The sequence below is a fragment of the Platalea leucorodia genome (assembly GCF_965183815.1).
Source record: "Platalea leucorodia genome assembly, chromosome: 4".
Classification (NCBI taxonomy): Eukaryota; Metazoa; Chordata; class Aves; order Pelecaniformes; family Threskiornithidae; genus Platalea; species Platalea leucorodia.
In genome coordinates, this window is record NC_138826.1 from 112,281,970 (window position 1) to 112,303,285 (window position 21,316).

Below are 21,316 nucleotides of genomic sequence, written 5' to 3' on the forward strand. Positions count from 1 at the left end.
CCGCCCGCCCGCCGGGGCCTGCGCCGCGGGGCCGAGCGCCGGCGGTGCTGCCGCCGGTCAGGGCCCCCCGCCCGGCAGCAAGCGCGACCGCGGCGAGGCGCTGCCCGACCCGGTGCTGCCGCGGGGGAGGCGGCGGAGGAGCGGCCTCCCCGCTCTGCTGCGGCGGGAGGGCCCTGCTGCCTGCCGCAGCTCCGCCGGGCCAGGGCGGGCCCCGGGCCGGCGGCGGCCTCCGCGGCGGGGCGCTGACTCACGGCATCGGCGTGGAAACGGTGACTGGGCCCCGGGGTGGGGTCGCCGGGGGCGCCCGGTGCCTTTGGCGCCCTCCCGCCGGGAATGAGGAGCGCTGCCCGGCGCCCGGCCCCGCTCCCCTTTCGCCAAATACGGGCGGCGGCGGGCGGCGGTGAAGGAAGTCGCTAAAGGTCAGGGCGTGAGTCAGCAGCGCGCTGGGCCTCGCTCCGGCCCCTGCCTTCGTTCTCGCTGCGTTAGGAACCCGCGGTGGCGGCTTAGGGCCAAAATACACGTTGGTGGGGGGAAAAAAAAGTGTTTGGTTTTTGTTTTTTTTTAAATGGATGCAGGTTTATCGGTCCATGAGTGTCTCCCAGCCCTTCCCACACATTTATTGCCAAAACGACGACCTGGTTTGGTTCGACATCACTTCTGACGGAGAAGTGAGACTACAGATGCTATGAGATTTGCCCACTTACTCGTCACTCTGGGAGACCACAGAGATGAGAACGGACTCCTGATCGCCTGCATGATCCGATACAAAGCAAATACATGCACAATTCAGAAATAATCAACAGAATCTTAGAAACTGATGGAGAGCTTCAAGATTTTGCAAATGTTGGGATTTTTCCAAGAAAAGCATTTCTTCCTTATTCTATTTTCAACGCCATCCCAATCATGTGAACGTGTCCTAAATCCGGTATTGGAGCTTTCGTTGTAATTTGGTATGTAAACAGTTCTGACTTTCAGGCACGCTAACATAGCTGTGCAAGAAAATACGCCAAAAAAAAAGTTAACTATTACAATTTAAATAGAAATGGTTCCGTATTTAAAGCTCCCTGCACGCTTTGTGTCCTGTGAAACATGCTGTTAGTGGCCACTAGAGGGAATGCTGGTTTTATTGTTTCCAAGAAAAAAAATTAAATCACACACACGCCGAAATTGTACTTAGCACCAAAACACACCCGGTATGCAGATGTCATTGGCACATTGGTGTAAGATTTGGCTTTTCCAAGAAGTTTGAGTGTTAGTAAAGTCATTGCCATCTGTAGGAGCTATCCAAAGAGAGACATTACTTTCAAAAACATGCAGTATCTTCTGCAGCGTGAATTGGAAATGATTACTTTTTATACATGTATGTGCAAGTTCAGCTTAAAAAAAAAAAAGGAGTGGAAAAAACAATCCCATGGAATTTAACTAAAAATCTTCCTGCTTAATCACATAACAAACCAACCTTTTACAGATCATTTTCACAGTTTAAAAACACTAGAGTTATTTGAACAAATGCCTCCAGGAAAAATCTGAAAATTAATGTTGAGATTCACCTATTAAGTGACTAGACAGCCTATTGTAGTATCAACTGTCTAACCCTACATGCCACAAGCTCAGATTTTTCCTATATTTGGAATTCAGGCTTTTCCTAAATAACCGATACATCTTTACATAAGAAAGCTTTCATGGCATCCTCTCTCTAAAACACATTTTTTCATAAACTGAAAACTGGTAAATCAGGAATCTTCTTTTTTACACCACTCCACAATAAAATTAACTTTAAAGCTGTGTTCCTTCCTTGCCTTCCCCTTTCTCTTTTGATCTCCCTTATACATGTAAACAGCCCTTAGGCTCTTTGGAGAGAGCCCCAAGCTTCTTGGGGTTTTTAATGAATTTTTCTGCAGACCCTGCATTTCCAGATTGAGGCTTGGCAGAAGACCTGTGTATGCAGATATCTCCATTCTGCAAATAGGCTACTCTGCTTGCGGTACAGCCGTTTGCAAGGTATAACACTGAGTATACTGTTCTGAAAGCTCTGTCGGCCCCAGCGTGGAAGGTGAAGAGCGCAGAGGCCGGATCAAGCAGCTACAGAAGATACAAAATCCTGTCTCGAGCCCAATCGGATTCTTCAGGAAAAGACTGTTGGCCTAAAGGTTCGTACCTTATTATGGAGCACATTTCCACCCCACTATGTATTTTATCTACCCAAAAGGAAAAGCGTTTTTCCCAAACGAAATGTTAAATCTATTTGCCGTGAAGGTTCACAGTTCTCTACAAAAACTTAGGCGTGAGTGTTAGGTGGGACGCCCAGTCCTCTGAGATCCACTGGCCCCCATTCCAGATACAGGTCTTGACAAGTAAATACCACTGCCGAATTACAGCCTTGATATCACACTTGCCATCTATGACATACCCAGAAAGCACAAAAATATGAATCCTACCTAGGACTGAGATTAAAATCTTGTGAAGAGGAGTGTCTGAATTGTTTTGGGATTCTGAACACCGACATGTAACAGCTTTCTTATTTTCAAACCTCCCTTTTCTTCTTTGCATACAGTAAATAAACATTTAGTCAGTGAGGATGTAAGAGAAAATGAGTAAAAGGACAGGTAGTCCATGCAGTAGATGGCAGCAGGACACATAAAACTGTACCAAAGCTTACTTACTAACCCCCTTGGTTGAAGTCAAATATGTATCTTCTAAATTTCAGAATTAACATTATGTCAATGCCATACTCCTTGCTCTGTATGCCTAGTCTCTAATTAAATCATTACTCCCCCTCCACACACCCTACCTTGCCTTACTCCATGCCTCAAATGAATGGGTGCTCAGAGAATGAATCAATGCTGTGTAACACGGACATTGTTGGTAGCTTTGCTGATTCGGTTGTTTCTGCTGTTGTAAGAGGCAGAAAACAAGGTGGGGGATTGGGAAGTGTTAGTTGCGAGTTCTTGTCACATTACGGATTGCTACCAAGAAGCACAAAATAAGCAGGAGAGACTACACAAACAGAAAATAAAGATACCGATAAACTCACATCCTAGCTATCTACCTCTTAAAATTGCCAGCCACAAAGTTAAGAAACCACCAGGCAGATTTTAAAAATGCGTAATATTACAAAGTCATATTAGTAAAATATATATTATATATTGGGTTTGTGCCTATCTCTACTTTTAATCTCTCCTGTCCAAAGCCAACGTCCTGTCCTGCCCTTACAACATAGCTGCTACTGCTGACTCTCTGAAATACAGCATATCGTTATTTTAATTCTGCTACAGGAGCTTCCACATCCATGTGTAGACATCCACCCTCAGTAATTAACTAAATACTTCCCAGACATCAGAGCAACCCTGCTCACCAGAGCTTCCACTTCTACCCAACGCGGCAGCCTCTGTTCTGCAGCCGTTCCGCCAGACCCTCTCACATCAGTTTTCACCTTTCACGACGACTTCTGTGTCTCCTAAAGCTAATTCCTACTCTTGCCCTCTTCTCACAGCCTTTTGTGGCTAGCTGCAGTGGTGGTTGGCTCGCTCCACCTTCCTAACGACAACTCTAGGCATGCCACCCCCACATTTCACCTCTTTAATCACCTCACAGAGGATGCCACTGGGAATGCAGAGCAGAGGAAAGAGGACCTGTTCCTTCCAGGAAAGATCTTTTTTCTTGAGTTCTAGAAGGGAAACTTCACTTGCCTCCTGCAGTGGTTCAAGCTGGGGAGAAACAGAACAAGTAACAGGCTGGAAAGGTTTTTTTTTTCCCTTCCAAGACAGGTCAGGAATTAATGAGAAATTTATTTCATGTCATTATGACACAGATTCCAGTTTTACCTACATTTTTATCACCTACAAAGGTTGAGCAAGACAAAAAATGACAATAGTATCAGGAAAAAAGAAAGACCTGACATATCAAGAAGCAATCCAGAAAAGTGGTAACTAAGAAAACCCTCTACCCCAGCTGAAAGCTTGCAGAAAAACAAGTCAAGAAGAGTCTACAGATGATCTGTAGGTCCCCCTCTATGCTTTTTGGTAAATTAAAATGCCAGGGAGTGTTCCTGGGCACTGGAATACAATCATCTGTACTCTAAATTTTTTTAGAATAGCCCTGGCATAGTTTTTGCGTGGGCCAATAGCAAATAATTTTCGGATATGGTTTGGGAGCTACCAAGGACTATTCTCGGTTGGCCATCTGCGTATGGCCACCCCATATGGAAAGCTGGAAAAAAGCTTAAAAGACAGCTTATAAATGAGCCCACACAAATACTGGAAAATAGTATCAATGTTGGCCATTCAATGTCTCAGTACTAGCAAATAGTCTCAGGCACATAAAATTTCCTACTATGGATGTAATCATACAGATGCAACCAAAAAATAAAGGTACAGTGAGGTTAAGGTTGCTTAAGATTGTCACACCACCTGACTCCACAAGGACAAAGCAACAGAGAGAAAAAGAAGATATAGCTTGGTGATAAGCTGGATGGCTTTTTCCAAATAAGACACTTATCAGAACTGAGTTTCCAGCATCTTCAGAGATGTGGGGGAGCAGGTCCCAGAGGCTTGCTCGGCTGCCATGGAATTAGTCCTCCACAGAGGGACCTACACAGAGCATTATCCTTTCCCAAAACTTCATAGCTGCTCAGCTGAAAAAACTCAATACTCTCAAAGAAGAAAGAACAAAGTATTCATACCATTACGTGATGCTATTTTTAGGCTGTCCTAATTTCATTTACCTCAATTAAAAAAAGGCTGAGTCAGCAGATACTGTCAAAATGGCATAGTATAACCTAGTGTCAGAGTTTTTCACATGGTTTTGACTGGGCAGTTTCTTTTATGAAATAGTTTGGCCTTTCCTCTCTTCCCCATTCCCCCCTCCCCTACCTCTACCAGTTCTAAGGAAGAAACCCAGCCCTACCCATGGTATTCACACAGCCATGGCAACACCATTACTGCAGTCCAGCTCAGCTTGATTTGCCACCGTAGAAGGGACAGGGATGGGGCAAAGGAGATGAGGTAGGGAGTCACTGCCCAGTCAATCAGACCACTGCGTCCCAGCACGGACCCAGCCAGTCACTCCACTTGCCTTACATCCCCCTACTGCCACTGGCTCTTCACCTGGCTGTCAGAATAATGATAATTTAGAGGGAAAAAGAGCAATGGGGTGAAGGAAGAGACAATGTTAAAATGTCATTTTCTTCAGGCTTTTCATATCCTACCAAGATTTTTCAGCTTCCCTTCAGTCCATGAAGTGAGAGTGTCCAGCCTGTTAAGCATCTTTCTGAGCCAAAAAGTAGATTAAGAACTTGAAAACAGCCTTGGTATATATCTGAAGGAAATCTAACTCTCAGAATGATTTGAAAATGATCCTAAATTTTGTAAGACAGTCAACACCACAGATCTGTACATACTCAGCATACAAAGAGGCAATTCCTCCCAGAGAAAACTGCAGTAATACTTATTTGAGGACTACAGACACAGGAAAGTATCACAGAAACTAAAAAAACCAAACAAACAAACAAAAAAAACCCCCACCACACCTATAACCATCAAACGTATGAATGGATACAAAGAGCCTTGAACTAGCATAAAAACTTTAGCAAGAGCATGTAAGAATGTTCATGCTGTGGCAAACTGACTTTCAGCAAAGCACTTTGTTCAGCAAAAGCTATCACATGCAGCAAGCGTCTGAAAAAAGACTAGGAATTTGATGTGCCAGATGACTAGCAGATACCAATTTTGCATATCTGGGAACGCTTGACATTGAAAAACAGTAATACTTGCCATGGAAAGTGTGTCAAACTACAAAATGACAAAAATCATGACATAACTCATCCAAGAGTCACCTTATAGAAAGCTTAAAGCATGAAACATCTCAAACAAAACAACAAAACCCCCACCAAAACCAAACCCACCATTCCAGCAAGGACCAGAATAGTCTTTACTGAATACAAAAGGCAACACGAGGAAAGAAGATGGAGTGACAATGGTTTACCAAGCTTTACCCAAAGACTTCCACAATCAGTCACTTCTGGACCTCAAACAGGAGATCCAGAAGGGAATGATTTCAGAAGTGTTTATTCCAGATGAACTTGAATGAAATCTCATGAAGCACAAATGACATTTAAAAAATGATGGCATCAGCACTAGGACCAAGGAAGCTTGCTTTCCTCAGGGCTTGTGTCTTGTGATCAACTGAGGGCTGTGGTCAAATTTTTTTCCTATGGTTAAGGCATTTGTAAACATTTGCTGCCATGTGGATTCTCTTTTGCTTAGTAACATGTGAGCCCATGAATGCCTCTCTCATACAGGACTTCTCTCAGGCTTTTTCTCTCCTCACCCAGCAGGGCATTATTTTCAACAAACTCATTGGAGCATTCCCCCCCCCCCCCCCCTTTAGAACTTAGCCATCTGTAAAATTCATTTGAATCATCTGCAGAATCATAAATTGCTGGTGAGGCTGGGGAGAGAGGAGAGAAACAAACTAACACGTACGTGCCAAGTAATTGCCAAAGTCCTGTTCCTTTAGCAACCTGACTACAACAAGGACGATAAAAATCTTTAATAACAGAAGCACCAGGTAATCTAAGTATGGACAGGCAGTCTCATAAGGTAAACATGACATAGTATTGTTTAAAATTATTAGAACTATCTACCTTATTTTGAAAGGTCATTAAAAATCAGTGACTTGGTATGATTTCCTTCTTAGGAGGAACACTTGCCACATTTATGACACAAAGACTGGCACGCTTGAAGTGTACATATGAATAGATTCAGGAGAAATCCCAAGTGCTGACTGATTAAGGATATAATGATTTGGATTAAACTTACAAAGCCACAATTTATTACTGTTGGTTAAACCTCCCTGAATTCACCAACAAAGAAAATTCCAGAAATCATCCAGTCCCCAAGAGCAACACAATAAAACTGCTGCAACATGAAGCTGTACTTTGGGACTCAGAAAATCCAAAGTCCGATTATCTTCAATTTGTCACTCCACACCTTTTTCCCAGCTAAAAACTACAAGCAAATAATCAAATACAAAGTAGCTATGACAATTACCACACCAACATGTCATCTATTCCGAGTAGACAGAGCATCAACATAACATCATTCAACAATCAACATGAAAGTGTTAAGAATTATGAATGTTTTAATAAATGAATATAAATAGGTCACTTGTAACTTTATGATAATGGAAGTAAAACACAACAATATCCATAAACATAGATTTTTATATATAAAAAGTGTCGTTTATTGTAAGGAAACTTTAAATATAACCAACAATTTTGAAAATATCGTGACTGGCATTTATGGCCTTGATTGTAGTTTACTGCCATACAAGAAATTTCTAGCATTTTTCTTAATCACATCAAGCTTGTGCAAAATATAGGTAGCTTTTAGAGATTAAGCATACAGAATGACAAGAGTGTAGATTTTGGTTACCTGATATTTCCTTCTAGTATAACAGGCTTCTCTTTTTTCCATAAATCAAAAGTACAAAGGCAAGTTATCATATCTGCAATTATTCATACCAGGTTTCTAGGTAAAAAAAAATGACAATTGTAAATTTTGCTCAGATTGTATTTTGTTAGGAATCTGACTTATAATTTATACCATACCGTATGATATAAATTATATATTGTTATCATATTATATAATCATAATTTCATATACAGGTATGATTATATAAATTGTCAGACCATATCACTAACTATAGGATAATAACTACATCAACATACACAAATATATGGCATTAGAAAAGTCATTATCTAAGAAGGAAAGATGTTATAATTCAGGTGTTTGAAACAGGGCACAAGCAGCCTTCCTACAATTCTTGCAGTATCATTTTGGCAGAACTACTGCCAATCGCCATTATGTGCACTAGCTTCCCACGTACATCGACAGATAGGTCAGTAAGCAGTATTAAAATCGGACTGTGCCTGAAATTTCCAGTCACAGATCCTTGTAAGCAATGAGCTCTGTGCTCCTAATTAAGATGATATTCTCTCTCCTCAGTCTCAGAAGGTATCCCATGCTATTATGGCTAAAAAGAGATTATTTTATGATGACCTACAGGTTTTTGAAAGCAGGACATGTCAGCTTTAACAATGACATACTTTCCAGACTTGTGCAAAGCTTTTGAAGTATTGATCTTTCAAATTAAAAATATTTTTGTACTTCCTGATAAGGATTTTTCAAGTACAAGCTTAGTTTAGCATGGCTTTCGGTATCAATCACTTCAGTAATTGAATCTGGTCTTTGATAGCTAAGATTAGACTGCAAGAAGAGAGATATACAGAGACAATTTCATTTGAAATAGGTAAAAGATTTAGCAGATAAAAAAGGTGAGATCTAAAAAAAAATTAACTGGAGAACAAGCATAGATAGAGAAGACAAAATGCATAAATATAAAACAAGGGAAAAGGAAAACAATATAGGTTATGTATGATTAGGTAGAACATGACAACGACCTGTGCCTTTGCTTTTAAAGCATTAAGGTTAATTTGTCAGCTGTCCTCACTCTAGACTGTACAGAATACATGTAACTAATAAAAAATGCAGTTTATTGCAAAAATATACAAGTCCTCTAAATTGCATAAGATATTACAATGTCGTGCTGAAACATGACATATTAAACAGAGAGGACTTTAAAACAAATTACAAAATGTTAAAAATCAGATTTGGGTCATGAGCGTTACACAAAATGCATCGTCATGCTTTATCTTACGATTAGTCTTGTGAGTCACTACATCTGTGATAAATGCAACATAAAATCATGACAACTGTAATAGTCAGAAAGTAATATCTACTGTATATCTTCTGTATTAATACATATAAACACTTTGTGTGCACTAATACTTTCAACATATCACATTCAAACTAACAGTCTTTCCAGAAAAGTTGCAACCTTTTTGAAGAACAGAAGCTGGTTTAACAAGTTCATCGCATGTGGGTTTTTTGAAATCTACTCTTTAAGGAAATGCTGTGTTAAAGGGCTTGATTTTCAAAGGTGCTCAGGTACTATGGGTATTCTTAATGCCAGATGGAACCATCAATGCTAAGCACTTTCAAAAATCAAGCCCACATTTTATTAAATTCCTATTTTGTTTACTAGTATTTCCACTGTAGTAAGTCCAAAAAATACCCCCAAACCCACTCTTAAAATCACAGAAAATGCTTGGCATCTATAGGAAGAGAGACAATTTCTCAGTGGACTAACCACTACTGTGCTATATTCTCATAACAGATCTTGCTGCTCCAATGTTTAGTTCATGCACTGGGATCGGCAATGTCCATGTTTGTTCCAAACAGAGCAACTAGCTGCTCTTCATAGTTTGCAATGTTTCTTTTCAGAATTTCCATACAAGGTCCCAAAAGCCTTTCAAATGCCTGCACATCCATAACTAAGATAAAAGGGGAAAGAAAGAGAAAGAATATAATGTGCTTGTCAGTTGCAGACACTAATCTTGGTGTTTATGACATTCCAATATAAAATTTTAAATGATAACAGGACAGATACTACTGAGGCATATGCTTTGTTTGCACAGAAGAGAACCACTTACCATAGCAAAACCAAGATCAACCAACACATTGTTGTCTTGCAACTTCATAAATAAACTTAGAATTTGCTGTGTTTCTTATTTTGAAAATATTTTCATATTAAGAGTTATGTATCCCAAGAGCTGCTGAAGAAGTCTAGAGGGGCCTGGATTCCTCCACAGAACAGTTTTAAGATCCCTGAGATTTCATCCTTTGCTGATGTTGTTTGCTGTATTTGGGGTCTAACTTAGTGTATTTCCTTGCTATTTTTACTTGTTTCCACCCACAGTGGAAATTGTAATAGATACTTATTTCCCAGCAAACGTATGAAAAGTTGGAGATAGATAGTAATTCACATCCAATGTCCATGCATAGCCGACCAGAATATTTTCTTTACCCGATCACATAATGTTATCCTCTACAGTCCTAGCCAATAGGCCAGGGAGGAAACTTCATACTTCAACCAGCTTGCAACCTGGTGGCCTGTAGTCGCTTGGATCCTGAGAAAAGTTCAAGATCTCTGCTATTTGGGAAGTGCCAGAGATCTTAGTGACTCACCCATACCAGGTAATGACACTCTTCCTCACCACTGCCTCTTATTCTTTCCTCTCTATCATCTTTGATCTTTATTGCCTGATCATCTCTGTGTTCAGAGATAAGGATTTTAAAAAATAATATCATTATAAGTAATCGAGAAACTTTTTGGTTATTGGCTTGGTAATCAAACTGTCATTCAAGAACGCCAAATCTGTCTTTGCAGTTTACAGTTTTCCCAGAATTAGATACAAATATTTAGGACCTAAACATCAGACCATGAAAACCAATGGATGCAAAGGGCTGTCTATGAGCACAACTCCTATGGCCTTTGCTATTCCTGCTATTCCTTGCTATTCCTGCTATTCCTGTGCCTGAGGCTACAGTGGGACAGAATGATTAAATTAACAGCTAGTGAAGAATTAAGTTTAAGCTTAAGTCATGGCGATAAAACGGGACAGGATTTTTACCACAGTATTTCTTGGATGAGAGTCAGTCTACTGAGAAAAGAAATACCTTACCTTTCTGCAAAGTATTAGACATTTATCTGATAGCTATAAATGGTTTGCAGCAAAACTCTCTGTACTGTCCTGAAACAATTTTTACTTCCATGTGATCAGAGAAACGTTGGAGAATTTGTGTGTAATACCAGTTATCAATTGCAAATAATTTTTGCAGATAAATAATGTAAACAGGAATGCACAGTAATAGATGATGTACTTAAACAGTCTTGTTTGGGTAAATGTAGTTAAATCTTATATTCTGGAGAAAGACAGTGTTCACAATAAAAACAACCAGATAGATTATGTATCATTTTGTATTAGATATAAAATATTATTGAACAATACCTAAACATTTGACAGTGCCAAGAGCAAATGCAGAAGCGGCTCGTGGTTTGTTAGTTACAAGAGCAAGTTCTCCAAAATATTGTCCTCGTGAGCATCGAGCTATTTCAACTGCTCCATTCTCTTCTACATCTTGTTTACCCTGAAATATCAGGTAAAAAAAGAAAGAGAAAGGAGAGAGAATGAGAGAAAGATTTGCTGAACTCAGGATTGCATAAGTTAAAATTAGTAACAACGGTAGCATTACTGTTTAACACTTAGAATACATCAAGATCTTAAAAAAAAAAAAAAAAAAATCTGTTTTTTTAAGGATGTTTACCTTCCTTGTCATTATAATCCTTACTTCTCCAGATTCCACAATGAAGAAAGAATCAGCCAAGTCACCCTGTAGAAGAAAAAAAATAGTATGAGTAAAGGAAATGTGAAATTTCCTTTTTAGTTTCATGGTAACATTAAAATATTTGCAGCCTGTGCTTTGAAGCTCATCTTTTTGATACCTGTTGCAAAAGAAATCACTTTTAATGTGAAAACCATAGTCTAGGCACACAATAATCAAAACATCTATACAGAACTGACAGCAAGGCCTTTTCATGAAAAGACATCGCTGACTGTGCCTCATACAAAAAGCAGAGAAAAACAATGTTATGGAACATTTTAGGATCCTTACTCCTGTTTCTCCACCTTTGTATTCCTTCCAAATTATTTCCTTTAGAGTTTCCAGTATAAAAAGCCTCCAAGGGCCTATCTGATGTCCAGTAATTCTTTCGGGGCAAGACAATCTCAGTTGCCTAACCTGAAGAGTTTACTTCTGCATTCTTCTTCAAAAGATGATCATATTTCAGCAACAAAAACAAGGTAAGTCTTCAGTGCTCCTTATTGGAAGCAATCATTCTTTTATATAGTTAGTATATTTAGAAATTCAAAAAACTCTGACTCCTTTATTCATACCAGCAGAGAGGGAGGTTTTTTAAAGTACTGTAAGTGAAAAATTAGCTTCTGAAACAAAATAATCACCTCTCTTAGATGCAAGATTCATTGTTTTTGTTCATCTGAGAAAGAAAAACATAGTTTAAAAGCATGCACTGTCTATAGATAACATGATAATTGTTACCTATTGGAAAAGAAAAACTATAACTAGAAATAAACTGTACCTGAGCAATGATTTGTTCTCCATCTTTGTACACTTTGGTGCCAATAACATCAACCACTTTTAAACGCTCAGACATCTTCATTTAAAAAAAGAAAATGTAAGAAATATTTGGTTAACATTACAATATGATATTTAGAAAGCCCTTTCATATTTCTTTTCATGAATCTTTGCACAGAAATTTTCCTGTTTTGATAATCATTAAAAAAGGAAGAACTGCTGAACAGTGTTCCAGAGGGTACATTATAGTCTTAACAGCTAGATGTTTTGATAGAGCTTCCATTTTTGTAAGAAGTCTATATATCCCAAGTCTTCAAAGATTATTTTCAGAAAAGCATAATATCTAGTAAAATTAAGCTTAAGAAAACGAAGGTAAAGGTAAAAAAAATATAGTTTTTTTAAAAAATACAATATTAACAATAGTTCTTTATCCTGAAAATTTAGCAATATAAAAAATATGGTATTTCTGCAAAACAAAAGATGCAATATTTTATTGTGGAGAAAATTTGAATTCCAAATTTAAACTCTGCAAAAGCAGAATCTTATCAGGTACCTCTGATACAGCCGTTAAAATAATGCAATAGAAATCTTACTTCTAAAGATTTAAGGAATGGCAATGACTCAATAAAATTTTCATACATTCTTCTCTTTTTGGCATTATTTTTTACAATGATTCTTCGGAATGTTACCCTGTCCTGTAAACACAAAGAGAAAAAGAGGGTTTATTAACAGAAAATACGTGTGTGGTACAAAACACTGTAGAAATGGCTGAATATGTTCAAATTACCCAATTTTAGTCACTCAGTGTAGCCATCACTGGCTAGTCTCCCCATACGGTCAGTTGAGAAAGATTCCTCTAGAGGTCAACCAAGAGCTCCTAAAGTTAAGCTCCTGATCTCATTCACGTTGTGAAAAGCTTCTCTGCCCTTCGGCACAGAATACATACAGAGCTTACTTTAAACAGGTTGGCTACACAATAAACGCTCAGTGGGTAATTTGAGATATTTAAGAAATCCTCAATGTTAAAATATTTAATTTACAAAGTTTATTCATTATCCTGAGGTCCCATACATATTGATACGTACTCAAAGAGGTTTTTATATTGTTATACAAACAAAACCAAAATACATGGATCTGGGTCTTAGGTCACAGTCCACTTTCTGCTATTTCAGCAGAACAAGACTCACTGCTGCCCTAAACAGCCAACTGGACATTCCTTAGTATCTGGCAATCAAGTGAAGCAGACATATGGAAAAACTACACATATGCTGTTTTTGTCTCTTAACCTCATGTGACTGTGTCCTGGTGCTTTGCAAGCCATCACTGCTACAGGTGGGACTTGCTGGCCAATACAACCCAATCCAATTTTATAACTTTTTTTTAAAATTTAAATTTATTAGAATTTACTTTTTTAAAAAAACAATTAAAATTTTATAATTTTTAAAAACTATTTTTACAACCCCATCCATTCTTGTAGTGTCCTAAACTCTGCCGTGATCCCAAAAGTCATATGGATTAAGTTGGTGAAAAAACATGCATTTCTCTTCAACAGGAAAATGATGTTGGGATCGGTCATTAGATTGATAGGTACATCTTGAAGAAGATGGCTATCCCAGTTTTACTCTTTTGGTAAATTCTATTACTGTTGTCAAAGATCCAGATAGTATAACACTGAAAAAACCTCATATTTGAATTTTACTCTGGAATCAAAGGCATTTCCTATCAAGATGTGGGAAAACATTTTATATATGTGTCTAAGTAATTGTCAAGTGGTTTGCCATTTGGGAAATTATCATTAAAATAGAATAAAACAAAATTATTTTTAAAAAACTCAGTGTTTTCTTAAGCCTCAGGTTTGTTTCTACAGATTCTGGAAAAAGACAGTATCGTGTTGGGAGTTCTCAGAATTTTTAAAATTAAACTTTCTGAAATTATATATATATATATATTTTAATGCTGATATAGCATACCAGTGCAATTGATATTAAATAATTAAAACAAATAATATCTTAAAACAAGTGTTTCACTTACCAAACCCCAGATGGCACCAGGAGAGGTAGCTATAATTGTAGCTGCTCTGGGTGTATTGTACATTAAGGCCAACTCACCAAAACTTCCTCGGTTATCATAGGTTCCAACACACCTCCCAACACCATCACATTTTACATAAATATCATATGTACCTCTGTTAATAAAATATATAAATACAGTGAGTAGAATCCAGTCCTGGTCTTTCCTAAGCAGCCTTTCACTATATTTTTTTATACCATGAATTCCAAAGATAAAGCATTTGAAACATACATTTGCTTGTGGAGACATCTCAATCACTTCCATAAATAACAACAGTAGTTCCTTTTTAAAGGGAAGGATAGGGTTATTATTAGTTTTTACATTAACTCCGTTTAAAGATAGACTGGATGTACAGTGATCTATTGATCACCAGAACTTACTAAAAATGAAAAGCTAACTTAGTATCTCTTTCTTAATTCCATTTTAAACACACTAAATACAAATGTAACAAGTCTTTGCAAAAATTGCTATAAGTTGATCACTGAAATAATAATACAAGTTATTTAACATTTAAAATATTTTAAAGTAGTAATTTATAACGCAATAAATAGAGGAGATGCAGGAAAGAGAAGGAATGTATATGAAATGCAATGTAAGATTATGAAATAAAGATACGTATTTATGTAATATATTGTGGATTTCTTCTCCCCATCATTAAATTTGCAACTTTATTTTGCTTTGGGAATGCAGTAAAATCTGGTATCTTGTCCAATGTGACAGCCATCCCCATTGATGCTGAGCCATCATTTTGTTCGACACTGAGTATTTGTACGGTACGTGTTGATAAATCATGTGAATGTAATGTAAAAATCTGTACAATGATTTCATTGATAAGGGATTTAAAGGTGATTCACTGCACCTAAAAACTGCAAGGTTGAAGTCCCTGCAGCTTTTTGGCTAAGAGATGACAAACTGTAACCTCACAAAGCTGTAAAACATTGACTCTTCAGCAAAAAATCCTGACACACTTCTACGATCTTCTGATTGAATATTTCAGTCGGAAGGGACCTACAGCGATCATCTAGCCCAACCACCTGACCAATTCAGGGCTGACCAAAAGTTAAAGAATATTATTAAAGGCACCATCCAAATGCCTCTTAAGCACCAACAGGCTTGGGCCGTTGGCCACCTCTTTAGGAAGCCTGTTCCAGTGTTTGACCACCTTCTCAGTAAAGAAATGCTTCCCAATGTCTAGTCTAAACCTCCCCTGACGCAGCTTTGAACCATTCCTACGTGTCCTATCACTGCATCCCAGGGGGAAGAGATCGGCACCTCCGTCTCCACATCCCCTCCTCAGGAAGCTGTAGAGAGCAATGAGGTCGCCCCTCAGCCTCCTTTTCTCCAAACTAGACAAGCCCAAAGTCCTTAGCGGCTCCTCATAGGACATGCCTTCCAGCCCTTTCACCAGCTTTGTTACCCTCCTCCAGACACATCCGAGTAACTTAACAACCTTCTTAAATTGTGGGGCCCAGAACTGCACACAGTATTCAAGGTGAGGCTGTATCACCGTTGAATACAGCGGGATCATCACCTCTTTTGACCGGCTGGTTATACTGATATACACTGACCAAAGAGTTTTGCGTTTCTTTTAGAGTTCTAGTGTAATATTCCTTTCAAACACTCTCAGAAATCACTGTGTTAGCCTAAAACTAAAGGTACAAATAAGAAAAGGTGTTTTGGGACAGCCTGGCTGGAGTCTGTTCCAACAGACTAGTGAAGGATGCCAAAGTAAACGCTCATCCTAATTCACTGGATTCAACAGTAATCAATACCTACGATTTTACTCAGTTACCTGCTTTTTCCAGTACAGATCTCCAAATGAAGAGTAATGGCTTAGCTACTCGAGGTCTAATAATATTCATGTGAACAAGTCTACAGATAGTATTGAAATGAAGCAAGATTTCAAATATTGAGCTGTAAAATTTTTCCCATTGTGCTTTGTGTTAGGTCTCCTTCCATGTAAAAAAAAAAAAAAAAAAGAAGAAGAAGAAGAATAAACCAAACCCCAGCCTTCGGGATCCAGCAATACATAAAGAGGACAGGGATATATTTCCATATGAAAAATCTGCCTCCTTTCAAAAACCGCTCTCCGTAGCTCAGACAGAGCTGTACTTGTTCATGTGTTCTTTTTTCTTTCTCCCATGCAAACACATGTAAGAGTTAAATATAAGTACATAGAAAAATAGATTTTTCTCAATGGACTTTTGCATAATAGTTTGTGCTATAAAAAGACACAGCGATTCACCTATCAATGACGTAGAAGTTGTCACCATCATCCCCTTGATCAATGACATGTTCCCCTCCTTCAACCAGCTTTTCAAACATCGCATCTAACACCTGAGACATCTGTTCCTATTTAAAAGAACACAGACAAAGACAAGAAATTATCATCTGCTTTAAAATTTTACTCTTCAAATTAACTAACTGTCCAACCTCCCAATATGCAGACAAAGAATGTTCACAGAGAAAAAATATTCATGCTACAGAAATGCGTGGATCAATCAGAAAGACAGTTTTATTTAGTATTCAGTGTTAGCTTTTTCCTCTTCCAGTGTTCAGAGCCCAGCTTCCCTTCTTGTCCCTGCCAATGGTAACACAGATCTTGTCTCCAATATAAATTGCTCATGAGCATCTGAAGATAGAATTTCACCCTTCAAAACTGTGTAACATTATACAGTTAAAAGAAAAACCTGTATCCCTTATTGCAAACAATACACTTACTTGTTTTTGTCTTTGGAAGTATTTTACAGAATTTTTTACGGAAGTTTCAAAATGACTGTAAAGTATTTTGAAAATCTAAATTATACAATGCATGCACAATGGTGGGATAGATGTAACCATAAAGGTCTGCAGTGCTTTGGTTGAGTAAGTAAAAGCTGGACTGATTGGGAAATAGGAATTTACACACAGCTATAAAACTACTTTGTTAATTTGAATGGAATACAAATGTTTAGAGAGAAATGTTAACAGACTAAGAAAATGTCATCATCTGAATTATGACTGTCTAATAACAAAACCAGATCACTAATTACATAATTTGTCTTGCTTGGTGTAAATCTGCTAAAACTTAACTATTCACATCTAAAAAAACCAAACACAGCTCATTGTGGATTAATGATATGAAATCTAAAAAGATAACTAAAAAATTTAAATTTTATTTTCAGTTTATCCAGCAATATGCCTAAAATTCTGACAATAAACACAAAATTATCCTCTACTTTTTGAAACTTGTGAAGCAGGTATCATACTGGAACAAGCAGGTTCTCGTGAAAACCACATAAAGAAAAGCCTGTAGATTTAGATCCCCATGCATTTTACAATGCTTCAATTCACAGCATTTCCAGCCACTGAAAGATGGCATTTGCCTTTCCAAACAAGACCAGCCTAATTCTCTAGAGAGTCCCCTTTCTTTCCTCTGATGACAGAAAGATCTACTGTAACTTACAGTTAAGATGCTTAATTTTTAGACAGATAAAATTAGGTGGAATGAATTCCATCCTTACTTCTGTTGAATTTCTTCACTTACTCAAAGCTTTTAAAAATATCAGCAGTACCGTGTTATCTAAGCCTTTTTAAAAAATGGAAGCTAAATACAATTTTACTTCACAGAGTTCATTGTGTGTGGGGACAAAGAACAACAGAGTGGCAGCATCCATCCTCACTATAGCTGAGGATGGTAAAATACAGTAAGACACCGTGCAGCCTACCTAGGCCAGCAAGGAATCATTGAACTATGTCTCTGTTTAGTATAGACAGGTATGTATTTGTAAAAAGAAGGATCATTTTACTATCAGTGAATGGGTTATAGTTCATTTCAGAAAAAGAGAAAAGTGTGTGTGGGTGCCATTGGGAGAGACTGAAAATTAGGTACAGGAGTTGCCTTTTAAAAACTTTCATGCTTAAATTAATAGGTAATATTACTTCAGTCTTTTCAGTTCTCCCTATGTATGACCTAATGTCAGTTAGTTGCCTAAAGCATTTGAAACAGCACGTTCCCTTCCCCTTGCTTCACATCTGAACTGGCAAAGTGGCTCCCCAACCAACAGCCCGTGGCTGCCATTTGCAAGCCAGTAAGAACGTGCAGAATGCTCAACACTTTATGGGAGGGTAGAGGGTGTATGTTATCTTCTAAATGCAAGCAATGCAAGAAAAATATATTATATGGGCCCTGATCCTTGGAAATTAAAATACTCCCAAGACATCCTGGAAAGAAAATTAAACTAAGAAGATGGTTATTTGTGGTACTGATGGAATAATACATATAGTTATAATCTTTATTCAGTATGCTTCATCTCAGATTTCAGGTTAAAACATTTTCAATCTCATAATTATGAATCAAGCTCACCAAAACACAGCTTTCCTGGTAGGTAAATCTATGACTTTTTTGGACAACAGAGTAGAATTCACAAATACAATTCCCTTTTAAAAAAATGTTTTAAACATTTGAAGCTATTTAATATATTTGAGAGCTGTCTATTATCTGCTAAAGTACTGCACATGTATTTTAACTTTCTAAATAAATTGCAACTAACTTAGAGACAACTGGTCCCTTTTCCAAAGCTTTCTACGTAAAATTCAGATAGAGCAGACTGCAATAACCAAACCAGGCACATGTTTTTCACTTTTACCATGAGAATTACCAAACTTGCTTGCCCAGCTTGCTCTATGTGAATCCTCTTGATTCTCTGCCAGACTGAGGCTCAATTTACTGGCACCCTCCATAGTTACTTTGAAAGGATAGAGATGGGTAATTTTAGAATTAAAAAGTAGATCTGTTATCATACACAGAATTAATTCTGGTATTTTGTAAAATAGTGCAGTCTGAAAGCTTTTCTTCCTTAAAGCAGTTCTAGCTTTAAAAAAATATAATAAAATGAAAACAGGAAGAGGTTTTCTTTTTTTATACCAGGGTTTGTAAATCTGCTATGTGCAATGCTGTGGCAATCTAGTAATCAATATTCTAAAGAATGATACTTTAAAAACATGATAAACTTTTTAACAGAAATAAAATCTATAAAGAATCTGAAGTATTAAACATGTATGTTGTGCCATCTTTGTGACTTCTGCTAAAATTTCATTATCTTAATACAGTTTTTTCAATTATAATAAAGCATCTATTTTTCTTAAGGATAATGCGCTCTACAAAGAACCAAAACTAAAGTTTAAATGATTTGAAATTTGATTTTTTTTATGTAATGTTTATTTACATACTCTGAATAATACACACAATGGATTTTTTTTTTCATTCTAAATTGTGAAGCATGTAAATGCTTCAAAAAAGGAACATTATGGGAAACGGGTTGTTGCCATGAAAGCACACTTTGATCGCCCTCCTTTGTGATAGAGAAAATATTTTAACTTCCTTAAAAGTGAGGAGGCTGAATGGGAAATCAGGTTTTCTGAAAGATACATTCACAATACAAACCAAATTAATCTGTTGAGATTTTCTTTTTATAAAGGTATTTTCTTTTTGTAAAGTGTAGTTACTTCATTCCTCTCAAAAAGTCTTCCTAACAATTGGACTTTAATGACAGAGCATGATTTCACAAAATAATTTACTAGACAAGTAAATAAACATGCCATAATTACAGCCATCATTACTGTCTCAATCACCCTTGCTTTCAGGTGTGGATTTAACTGCTGGGAAGCAGGAGTGCAAAGGAACATTAGCTCCCTTATCAGCATCAGCCAGCATGATATACCCTCTCATATCACCTAAAGTAGAGATGATGGGGTTTTCTTCCCTCTCTTGCTTAGCTCAAGATGGTACCTACCCTAGTTTTATACCAACTTAAATGAACTGTGCTAGTAAAGTTCTTTTGCGTATTTAGATCAGTCAGAATTAGAGAATACAACTATGAAGTACAAACTCAACGGGACCAAGGAATGGGCTCAAGCACTGACATGATGTAGTCTGGGCTGGTTTGCTCTTGGTGCAATTGTCAGCACAGCTGGTACAGTTTTGGCTTGTGCCAGCTATCACTCCTCCTGAGAAACACTGGTCATGGCTTGGAGGAATGCTTGAGCCAGGGCTTCTTCCCAGTAAAGGTAAAACCACCCTGGTGAGTTGCTTGGTTTGGTGAGGTTAGGAGGAAAGGAAGGTGCAAGAGTGTTCAGCTGTACGTATGCATGTCACACTGCACTGCATGGCCTCAGGAACAGAGAATGTCCTCTGATCTAGTTTGTTGTTATCAATTACTGAACTGAATAAAGGTGACAAGAATGGAAAATTTCAAAATAATCTACTGCAGTCAGTCAAACTCTGCCTTTGGGCATCCTTCTAATTTCCTGACAAACAAAATCTGTATTTCTAGTCAATCAAATGACATTTTCCCTGTAATTAAAGCCTTCAAAATACTGAACTAAGGAAACATTTAATATGAAGGGCATGTGACTATGACTGATAACTAGTAAAAAACAGTTAGTAGGTATTCTTAGCTCTTTAGTCCCAAACCATGTAAATCAACTCCACAACCTCTCTGGGCAACGTGTTCCAGCATTTGACCACCCTCACAGTAAAAAAGGCTTCTCTTAAACAGATTTTTTTTGCATTTCAGTTCATATGCGTTGTGTCTTATCCTGTCACGGCACCACTTGAGAGCAAGTCTGGTCAACAGATTGGTGCCTCCATCTGCTGTAGAAAGGCATTCTTGTCTCTTCAGTGGACACTTGAAAGATGCTGTCAAGCTCCTGTTTATCCTGCCTGATGCTACACAGTCCTTCTCACGTCCTTCTGCAGTTCCTTCAGCTGGCAGCTCAGCACTCTGATCACAGCACATCGCCCACAGGTGAAGCCACCATTGCCCCCCAGTCTTCAGGAGAGACATCTGCCACTCCCAGCAGCCTGAGACCAAGATGGTCACCCCTGGATCTGGGTTGAAACCTCTAGATGTGCCATCGTTGGCTGGTCCAGCTGGTGCTGGGGAGCATTCCCTGTAGCCCATCATCACTGTCACTGCACCAACTCTAGCAGTCCCACACTGTCTTGCGCACCATTTCCAGTCCCCCTTCAAACTCCCATCTGCACAAACTACCTCAACTGCAAAGTCTCTGCTAGTTTGTCCCCTTTGCTGTGCTCCTCTCTCCTCAATGGCCGTTACACAGATGCTCTTTATCAACATTTCACTAGGAGCCTGATGCTCTCTGACAGTCATCATGTGCTAAGTATTCTAAACACTACACACTTGTGG

The 21,316-nt window shown here is 38.1% G+C and overlaps 1 protein-coding gene and 1 long non-coding RNA gene across 2 annotated transcripts in view; one reads left to right on the top strand and one right to left on the bottom strand.

Moving 5' to 3' along the window:
* Window positions 1–7: 7 nt before the first annotated feature.
* Window positions 8–20,753, top strand: LOC309588591. Its single transcript, XR_014227818.1, has 6 exons — window positions 8–419; window positions 576–950; window positions 1,902–2,150; window positions 9,955–10,097; window positions 11,622–11,764; window positions 20,684–20,753. It is a non-coding gene; the product is annotated as an uncharacterized lncRNA (long non-coding RNA).
* PRKAR2B (protein kinase cAMP-dependent type II regulatory subunit beta) overlaps window positions 9,261–21,316 on the bottom strand; it is a gene marked incomplete at its 3' end in the record, with an annotated part of 86,956 nt that continues 74,900 nt past the window's right edge. Inside the window, exons 5-11 of the mRNA XM_082308066.1 lie at window positions 16,372–16,478; window positions 14,088–14,241; window positions 12,650–12,751; window positions 12,061–12,135; window positions 11,229–11,294; window positions 10,913–11,051; window positions 9,261–9,394 (exon numbers count right to left, since the gene is read on the bottom strand). Coding sequence (XP_082164192.1) covers window positions 9,261–9,394; window positions 10,913–11,051; window positions 11,229–11,294; window positions 12,061–12,135; window positions 12,650–12,751; window positions 14,088–14,241; window positions 16,372–16,478 — 777 coding nt within the window. The remainder of the gene's footprint in view (window positions 9,395–10,912; window positions 11,052–11,228; window positions 11,295–12,060; window positions 12,136–12,649; window positions 12,752–14,087; window positions 14,242–16,371; window positions 16,479–21,316) is intronic.